The sequence below is a fragment of the Plectropomus leopardus genome, chromosome 21 (assembly GCF_008729295.1).
Source record: "Plectropomus leopardus isolate mb chromosome 21, YSFRI_Pleo_2.0, whole genome shotgun sequence".
NCBI classification, from domain to species: domain Eukaryota; kingdom Metazoa; phylum Chordata; class Actinopteri; order Perciformes; family Serranidae; genus Plectropomus; species Plectropomus leopardus.
Window position 1 is genome coordinate 7,558,479 of NC_056483.1, and position 9,973 is coordinate 7,568,451.

Below are 9,973 nucleotides of genomic sequence, written 5' to 3' on the forward strand. Positions count from 1 at the left end.
TGCGCGTGTGTGTGTGTGTGTGCGTGTGTGTGTGTGTACTTATAAGAGTCTAATGGTGAAGAGGGATTGAGCCGAGGTCATTGTGAAGGTCCTAAAAATGCTGCATGATGGGGGAACGGGCCAGATGTTTGTGCACTGTCGGCACGAATGTATAAATTCTGCAGCTTTAACCCTTTGAAACCTGGAACAAACTTAATCTTGTGCTGCTTTCAGACGCCTTTCACAAGTGATGGAGCCTTTGAACCATTGAGCAAATCGTTGCGATGTCTTTCAAAAATATGATAAAAAAAGACAATGAGCAACATGGAAATAAGTAGATTTAGAATTTATTTTTTAAAAGCTAGGGGGAAATGAAAAAGCTACAATATTACAAATTTCAGTTATTTAAATTTTTAAATTATTACAAAAGTTGCAAGCAAATTCCCCTAAAATGAGCAAAAAAAGGTAAAAAAAAAAAAAAAATTAAAAAATTGAAAAAATACATGTATACATTTTTCCTGTAACATAATTTTAAATACATAATTATAATTATTGTAAATATCATTTTCTGGGTTTGCTAATTTTTTTTTAAATTAGCAAACTACTTATTATGCTAATAAATTATTAATTTCCTGGGACATTTCTTGCCCAGCTGCTCATTGCCTTTTTCTCTGTGTATTAGATTTCAAAGGGTTAAATGGCTTTTTAAAGGCTTCTGAAGGAAGCACAAGAAAACAAATGCAAAACCAGGTTTCAAAGGGTTAATGGGAACCCAAAATTCAATTTGCACTGAATAGATTAACGAAGACAACAGTAATTAGTTCTTAAACACTTCATGAGTGCGATCAGATGATGGTCTGTTGCTTTATATATAACGAACATGGAGAGACAAATCTTATTTTAAAGAAACTTTTATTTTGAAAAAATGTCATTTCCTCCTGTTGGACGAGCATCATGTCTCTCACACGAGCTGCACAAATCTTAATTAGAGGTCCCGGTTGTCTCCGCCACCACTAAAAGACACTAAATTGTTAATATCTCTCATGACCTCTTTCTGCACGCTACTTCCTGATCTCTGAGATCCAGCGAATCCTCTGTCACCATGGCAGCTGTGTCGTCACTGTTGTTATGGCGATGCAAGCACTGCTGCATTTGCCAATACTCATTCAGCCTCCACGTGCCTCCCCCCTCCTCCCTCTCTTTCCCGTGCTCTCTCCTCTCTCCTGCCCTCGGTGTTTATAAAGCTTATCCCTATATGGCCCGCAGTTTCAGAGAGCAGCTGTTAAGAGGCAGATGCTGTAAACAGCCCAGTGAGCGTCTTTGTCAACACCGCCCCGTCAAAGCACACACAGCGTGGTAATATAAACACTATTGTTCCCGTCTGCAGTCTCGTGTGAGAGCTCATGGTGCTGTAAGAGAAAACATGCCCTCTGGTTCAGTTTTTCAGGAACTTGGCGATAAAGAAGCCGATAGTGTCCCCGTCGGCTCTGCAGTGGAGGGCGCCCGCCGTCTGGTCCCAGCTCAGCTCGGGACTGAACCTCTGGAGGAGGCGCAGCTGCTCAGGTGACAGGCCGGCTCCCAGCATGCCTTCTGCGCCGATGTGAGGTTCCTGGAAACAAGAACATGATGTGGTGAGTCTCCCTTACATCTCTCTCTGTGTTTGTGAGTCCGTCCACAAAGTGTTTTTACTACCTGAGGCTGGAGTGTGAGGCAGGGGAAGGTGTCGAGGGCCCAGGCTACCTGCTCCTCGTTCTCTGCTAGAGTCACTGTGCAGGTGCTGTACACAAGAACGCCGCCTTTCTTCAACAGCCGCACTGCCTGCAACACACAAAGACCTTTTATTAACTTTTCACAAGTTTCTAAATCTTTTGACCCTGAGCAAATTGGTGCAATTTCTTTTCAAAAACATGATGATAAAAGCAATGACCACCCTGACAAGAAATGTCTCACAAGTTGCAAGAAATTAGAAGACTACTTATTATCACACTTATTATTATAATTACCTTATGTTTTTTTCTTTTTTTAAAATTTTCCTTTTTTTTACTTGGTTTTTTTGCTTATTTTAGGGAATCTTGTTTTACTAATTTCTACTCTAAAAAATGGTCATAATGGGCTGGACTTGTTTTTTTAAAAAACTTAAAAATGATTTACTGCTAAAAGCTGCACTCATTTTCAACACCCAAATGAAGGTAAAATCATAGGAAACAATCTAGTTTTTAAATTAAAAATATCACTAACAGCATCAGTGTATTGGTTTGTAAAAAGTCACTTGATGAGATTAGAGTAATGTTTCCTCTTTTACAGTTCTGAACAGATTTTCAAAAAACGATTAATTTCATTTTTCGGTGTACCCTTTAGCCCTTTAAAACCTGAGCAAATTGGTTTGACGTCTTACAAAAACATGGGTAGAGAGCAACGACCAACTGAACAAGACATGGCCCAAAAATAAGCAAAAAATACATTTCATTTTTCCCTAGAATGTTTAAATGTTCCTCTTTTTCAACTTATTTTCAGGTCATTTTCTTGTCACCTTTTACGGATTTCTTGCAATTTGCGGGAAATTTTGATCCAGGTTTCAAGCATAGACAGTATATAAATACACTTATATAAAGATGCTTACTTAACCACAGACTCTGGTTTGAAGGGGTTAAGATGTGAATTCAAGCTGTAAATTAAACCAGCAGTGTAATCTACACCCAATGCTGCCATCTACTGGTCAAAGGGACTTACTTTTACTGTGATGTGGGGGGGAAAAAATTAAAGCACTTCATATGTGTGGTAAAACCTACATTGTGGAGTAACTTGCGCTGCAGCGGCTGGTAGGAGCAGATCTCCTTCAGGCTCCAGGTGCAGGACATGCTGGGTCTCTGTCCGAGTCCACTACAGGGAGCGTCCAGCAGAACCCGGTCAAAACTTTCAGGAGGGAAGGGAGGTCCTGGAATACAAACAGAAGTGATATATAAATACACAGTAGATATACTGTGAGTCATATATGTGTCGGCGCTCTCACTGTGTACCTTCAGTGTCCTGTGCCGATGCGTCGCCACTCACAGCTTTAACGCTGTCGAAGCAATAAACTTTGATTGAACGTAAATGCAACATTTGAGCATTTTGACGAATTCGATCAATCTTATTTCGGATCTTGTCCACAGCCACAACCTCGCCCTGTGTGATGGAAAGAGTCAGACTGATTAACAAGACACAAAAAGCATCAGTTATACAGCTTTAAGATCCTTTACTTTACAGTGCTAAAATACCTAATGACGAGCAGAAGCATTCAGTATCCTGAACCTCTGCTCTGGATCATCGGGTTGTGTTTTTTATAGACTTGATTCTCAGACTGAAACCCTAAATGTTAACTCTGATCCTTTAAATAGCTGAACATCTGCAGCTGACTGTACCTGATCCCTCATGAGCGCAGCGATGTGGCAGGTCTTCCCTCCGGGCGCCGCACACATATCCAGGATCCGTTCTCCAGGACGAGGCCCGAGAACGTGTCCCACAACTACAGAGGGAAGGTTCTGCACAACATGGAGAAACAAGTGAAGAGGTAAAACCATGTCCAAAAACTGCACTGGTTCCATCTATTTAATGACATTTGTGGGACACAAATAGAAAAGTGCACATAAATACCTGTAGGAATGCCAGGTCAGGTAGAACACCATCAAAAGAAGGACTTCGGTAAAGTGGCTCTATCATCCGAACACCTATTCCCCTAAAATGACACGACAGGGACTGAATGTTTTTATTTTTGAATTTTTACCACACAATCAACATTATTGTATAACCCTTTAAAACCTAGGCTAATTGGCTAGATTTCCTTCAGAGACATGGGCAGAGGGCAAGAAAATTGTAAGAAAATTACCTGAAAAACCCCAAACAAACAGAAAAACATGGGAAACTTAAAAAACAAACAAACAAAAAACAATCCTTAAGAAAGTTATCTGAACACAGGAGTTTTCCTCATGACTTCAGCTTGACAGGAGGTGAGTGATTGTTATACAAATGGTCATTTGACAATTAAAGTATTCCTTAAAAGTTTTGGGTGAATTACAGGGAGAATGTTTTTGCTCTTAATGTGTCTTCTAATTTATTAAAAAGACAACAGAGGTATTTTAGGTCTTTTTTAAGTCCAATTTGACTCTAAAGTCGCAACTTCAATCCTGTTTTAGATATTGATTTACTTTTTCGTTTATGGTATTTTTCAAACATTAATTCTTGCTAAAATCTTACGAGTTGCCAAGGTGTGCTACTTGTCCATGCATGAGAATGTTAACGCGAAAAGTGTTGAACATTGTGCAGTTTTAGCAAAACTGCATGTGTTTGGGAAGCACTCAGCAGACGACTGGATAAATGAGACTTGGATTATACTGCACAAGTTGTATGAGTTTTGTAAATTTTTTGACATAGTTTTGCTGTTGTTGAACGTGAACCCCCTTTACTTCAATTCATTAAGAATTTCCTTCGTTTTTGGATTCTTCTTTCACCTCTGAGGCATGCAAGAAAAAGTTTTCTTCACAAAGTCCATATAACACAGGGTGAGTAACTGATAGACGAGTTATCATTTAGTGGGTGAAGTATTCCTTTAACACCGGGACGTCGTGCCAATCTCATCTACACATTCTTATAATCATTAAAAACCCTACTTACTTGACAGGCTTATCTGTGCAGAAGATGCCGGAGCGATCAATTTGGGCGACTCCATTTCCCACAAACACCGTCTTTCCCTGGAACGTCGTGGCTCCTCGTGTGCACCGGCCCTCTAAGTCCGAGAGGACAGATACCACATCTCCTGTCTTCATATCTGTCAGCAAAGAAACACATCGCACTGTGATGTCTGATAACCTGGAGAAAACGTAGAGAACAGCATCAGTCTTTGAGTCACCTACATTTTGGGCTGGCAAGGATCCCCGGGACGAAGACATGAGCACCTCTCAGTACAGCGCTGCCACACTGAGCGCCGACCACGACCTCTGAACTGAGCTGCTGCACAGGTCTGACAATACGAGAGAGAGGAGGAAGTTATACACCTCTGAATCTGGCTTTTATTTATTTTTATTTTATTATCTATTCTAAATTACATTTGCATTATTATTCACATTATTCTGTTAACTTGTTTTATTGTATTACACATGTTTAGTATTATTTTTATTTATGTTATTCTGCTACAGATTTTTTTAATTGTTCTTATCAATTTCATTTGCCTCTGCTTTATTTTGTCCTTTTCATCTATTTTGATCTCATTTTTAGTTTAGCTTTTATTTAAATATTTTCTATAATTAGAAGTAATATAGCCTTTGAATATATTTCATTTTGTTTTTAATGTATTTTATCTAGTTTTTTTTAATCAAGTTTATATTTATTATTATTATTATAGCCTTTAAATCTTTTTATTGTCACCATTTTTGTCTTTTCTTTTTAATTTATTTTATCTCATTTTTAATCTAGCTTTTATTATTCTATTTGTACTACTATTATTTTTATAACCTTTAAATCTATTTTGTTTTACTTATTATACTTATACTAGATTTATTTTTATCATTCTTATTATCTCACGGGCACTGATCTCAAACACTGTTTTTGTCTTTATTGTTTTATTGACAACACTTGTTCTGTCTTATTATCGACTCGTCAGTCATCTGTGGAGCACTTTGAAATGCACTAACCTGTATGAAAGTACTATACAAATGAAGTTTGATCGATTGATGCATAGACAACTAATTGCAGCCTTTTTCGGCAGGTGTATAAGAGCCTGTGTTTTGCTGTTTCTTTGTTGTGTTTCTGTGTATACATGTTCAAAATAAAAAATACCAGCATTTGCCCCCAAAACCGAACAGAACAAGACATCCTGAATGTGCTGTTACTGTATTTTATTTTTATCTCTTTGGATCAAACCATGTGGGAATGCACACCTAAAAACGAAAAATGCCTTTATTTTTTCTGTCGTCATTTCATGAAATTCCCTGTGGGTTCGGCCTCAGGAAACACTCGCCCAGCGGTCGGTCTGATCCTGCAATTTAAGGCTAAGTGTGTTCTCCATAGAGCGGATTCAGACGTTGCTCCAGCATTCCTTACATACCTCGGGCCATCGACGGGAAGGAGCAGCACATCTGGAATTTGCGGGTGAGGAAGAATCTGAACGGAGAGCTCCTCCGCTGATGAGCTGCACAGCTGCTGCTTGACAACAACAACGACACGCTGGATGATTAGGACTCAGCTGACCACCACTGTGGGTGTGTTTATCGTTTCCTCTTTCACTCTCACCTTTTTCAGCTCCTCTTCTAACTTGTGCCTGATCTCTTCCAGGGGTGCGAGATGAGTACTGGCCCGCACACAAGTGTATGAAGGAGGGTGAGACAGGCATGTGAGCAGCTTCTGGAAACGAGATTCAGCCCCCTGATGGCCGACTGCAGCCAACACCTGAAAAAAGATAAAGTTATAACGTAATTATGCAGTTAAATTATCCAAAAAGTGTCAAATTTAACATTTCAAATTTACTTTGACAAGAAATGACCCAGAAATTAGCAAGATAGTACTTAAAATTTATCAGAAATATACCTGAAAGTAAGCAAAAAAATAAATAAAATTTAGCTTCCTGGACTTTTTTTGACTTTATTAATTAATAAGAATAATTAATCCCCCGTACCAATTTCCAGATCATTTATTTGTCACCTTTTTATGCATTTTATTGCAATTTGCGGGACATTTCTTGCCAAGTTGCTTACTATATTTTTTTCACGTATTTTGAAAGAAATCAAACCAGTTTTCTTGGGTTTTAGAGACTTAAACGCTGGTGAAGGCGTCTGAATGCAGCACAAGAAAACTGAAGTCGACCAAGGCGTTAAGGGGTTAAGCAAATACCCTAAAAACATATCTCGCAGTATGTTAAAGTAAAAATGACAATATTTTCACCTGAACTAACATCAATCAGGTCACCAGATTAATCAAAATAAATTAATAGTTTGTTTCATCACATCTGCAACTTCTTACTTTCCACAAATAACACAAATCATAACTTGTTTTTGACTGATTTTGTGATTTTGGCATTTGTCAGAGTCAGTATTATTAAATTTGGCTGATTTTAAGCCCAGAATAGAAAAAAAGACTATGAAAGAGCATTCGAACAACTTGTGTGGGGAGATAAAATGAGCCAAAAATGATATCATGTTAGTGTAAAGCCAAAAATGTCTCAGGGAGGTTTCAGTTGGGGGATTTTGTAGTCATAACATCAGTTTATCTCAGATCTAAACTACACAGTGAACATTCCTGCATCATTCCTGTTTTATTGTTTCCACCGAAAGAGAGGAGGACATTTCTTTATATGATGTGTTTATGATTCTCCAGAAGAGAGAGCACTCGCTTCCAGGAAACACATTTAAATACCTCTGTGTTTAAGAAGACACTTCTGAGATAATCAGTCACTTCAGGCTGCAGAGAAATTCCCGGGAAAGTGGACATTTCTTCAGTCTGCAACCAAAAAAGAGCATCAGATCAATAATAGAAGAGCAAATTAATCATAATTGATTAACTGCACTGGCAGCAGAATGCAGAAAAAAGATGTGGTTACAGTTCGGAGCGTCTGGTGTTGATTGGATGAGGTAGAAAATCGATAAGTGGTTAAAGCTTAAGTTACACTGTGGCGGATAATCACATAAAGACACTTTACACTGGTTTATTCCCACAGTGCTGATGCTGATATAATAATGATGATAATAATAATGATAAACAGTATTTAAAAAGGTCATGTAGTCACATATGATTCAATGCTTGTCACTGAGGGTTATGGTCATTTTACTATTGTTTGTAAATAGTTAGCCTTTTGTACATTGTCTTTTTTGTTTTGTATGTATTTTATCATTGATTTTTGTGAAGATCTAAAGACCAATGTAGGAACAGGCATTGCAAATACCTCATACTGCAGTATGGGACATTGATTTATGCTTGTCCCTATGTTCATATAAATCAATAATAACAGCACAATGAGGGACGGTTCATTATTTATTGAAGAGGAGGGGGTGGTGCAAAAAGGGAGAGGCATGTTAAATCATTTTTTAGTACTCAGGAGGGGCGTTTTTTTTGGCTTAGGGGAAGGACATAGGACTTTAAATGGCTCTATTTATATTCTGTATTTTATATCGTTAAAAATCCCCATAATTACACCATTTATCAAAGCCAGAAAGTGTAAAAACATTCTTCAACAATGAAAATGCATAACCAGAGCTGATCTTGGAATAGTGATATTTCAACAAAATCATTTAATTACACATTTATCATGTTTAATTTTGCCAAAAATAAACCAGCATGCATGGCATTTTTTACCCTCAACTTGTAACTTTCAAACATCAAAGGGTACATTTTTAACATCTAATAACTAAATTATGCTGGAGGGGAGGGTCATGCATTTCCCCCCAAATCACTCAGGGAGGTTAAGGGAAAAATTGTAACTTTGGGGAAAGTAAAAAAAACAACATACCTAGTCACATTCAGCTGCCCCTTCCTCTGATAAATAAGAACAGCCCCTAAATATAAAAAAGTCAACTAAAATATAAACAATTAAGATAAAAAATAGCAGTAATTTAAAAATGCAATTGCAGAAAAAAATACAGTAAAAGTACAAATAATAACAAATTAAGAAAATGAATTTTTAAAATAATATGCTTTAAAGAGATAGAGCCTAAATAACGAGCAAATCTAGCTTACCTGATACTGGTGATACTTTTTGTTTAAGTATCCTCTCAAGCCGTTTATTATCGCTACTATCTGAATTAAATGTATGTGAGGTATTTAAAGAACAGCACACAGGCGTGGTAATTTACTGCATATCCTCTCAACATTAAATAATATCTCACAATGGACATACTTTACCTCCATCCGGGCTTATATTAACAATCTAAACGTTTATATACAATCATATTCAACACAGCCACGTCTGATATTAATAATGAATGAGAGGTCAGTTAAATAAAAAGGCTGTTTTAAGTGTGATAGCGATTTAAAGGCTATTTAATCATCTTTAGGTACTCACGCTCTCAGCGGACGCATGAAGCTTTCTGTTTTGGTTGCTACTTCCGTATACGTCACTCACTTGGTCACATGACACTAGTTGAATTCATAAATGAAGTAATGCAGCCTGTTGATCACCAACACCTGTGTGATATTTGTGTGTTTTAATAAGATATACAAGATATATAATAAGTGAAGTATAAACATTTAATAAATAATTGATTACACATTATGATGTAATCTAAAAGCAGATAAAGGTACATTTTAAGTGCTAATAATGTAATAGTGAACTGTGCAGTATTTGTCAAAAATTAGAATTTTTACTATCTATGAAGACATATTGTGTATTAATATGACTTTGTTAATTATAATGTTATTCATAATCTGTTTATACACCAGCATCCACTTACCGGTGACCACATTATAGCTGTTGAAAAATACATGAATAAACCCAAATATCTGCTAACAACTGCAAAACAGTTGAATATATCAGAATATATCAATATATCTGCTTATAATACTAAATTTGGGGATTTAAAATAATGTATAATGATATGTTCATTATTCCCACTAAAAAATCTGTACCAAATTGTTCGCTTGTTATTATTTACAGTTATTGTTTTTGTATATGTTACTTATATGTTTGTCTAATCTGTCACCTTTTTCTGTCATATCCCACTGCACAAATAAAAGTTGGACACTGCAAACAAAACATAAGAAAACAATCAGACAAAGACAAAACCATGCAGGACAAACTATATGAATATACATAGGGGTATCGACCAAAGAATCAAACAAAGATAATTCACCAATTACAATTGTCCAGTGTGTTTTACAGCTTTGCTGTCTTTCAGTCCGTGTGATGTTTGGATTTAATGTTCCTATTTTTAATTCTTGCATTTTGGGTTTCTTACGAGCCCCATTTACTTTTATGAATGTAATATTTCCCATTTAAAAAAAGTTTTATCATACAAAAATATTATTAAATATT

General features: G+C 36.7%; 1 protein-coding gene across 2 annotated transcripts; it reads right to left on the reverse strand.

Moving 5' to 3' along the window:
* Positions 1 to 874: 874 nt before the first annotated feature.
* Positions 875 to 9,035, reverse strand: nsun6 (NOP2/Sun RNA methyltransferase 6). 2 transcript variants are annotated; one of them, XM_042510541.1, is made up of 12 exons: positions 9,005 to 9,035; positions 7,363 to 7,446; positions 6,244 to 6,399; positions 6,059 to 6,153; positions 4,869 to 4,975; positions 4,630 to 4,783; positions 3,613 to 3,694; positions 3,381 to 3,500; positions 2,997 to 3,144; positions 2,769 to 2,914; positions 1,672 to 1,797; positions 875 to 1,588 (listed from the first exon to the last, which is right to left on the reverse strand). In XM_042510541.1, exons 2-12 carry the CDS (start codon positions 7,435 to 7,437, stop codon positions 1,415 to 1,417), a joined length of 1,383 nt encoding a protein of 460 aa, XP_042366475.1. In that variant the 5' UTR covers positions 7,438 to 7,446; positions 9,005 to 9,035; the 3' UTR covers positions 875 to 1,414. The 2 variants fall into 2 exon arrangements, with proteins under 2 accessions (XP_042366475.1, XP_042366476.1); XM_042510542.1 differs by lacking the exon at positions 9,005 to 9,035 and adding an exon at positions 8,453 to 8,528.
* Positions 9,036 to 9,973: the final 938 nt, after the last annotated feature.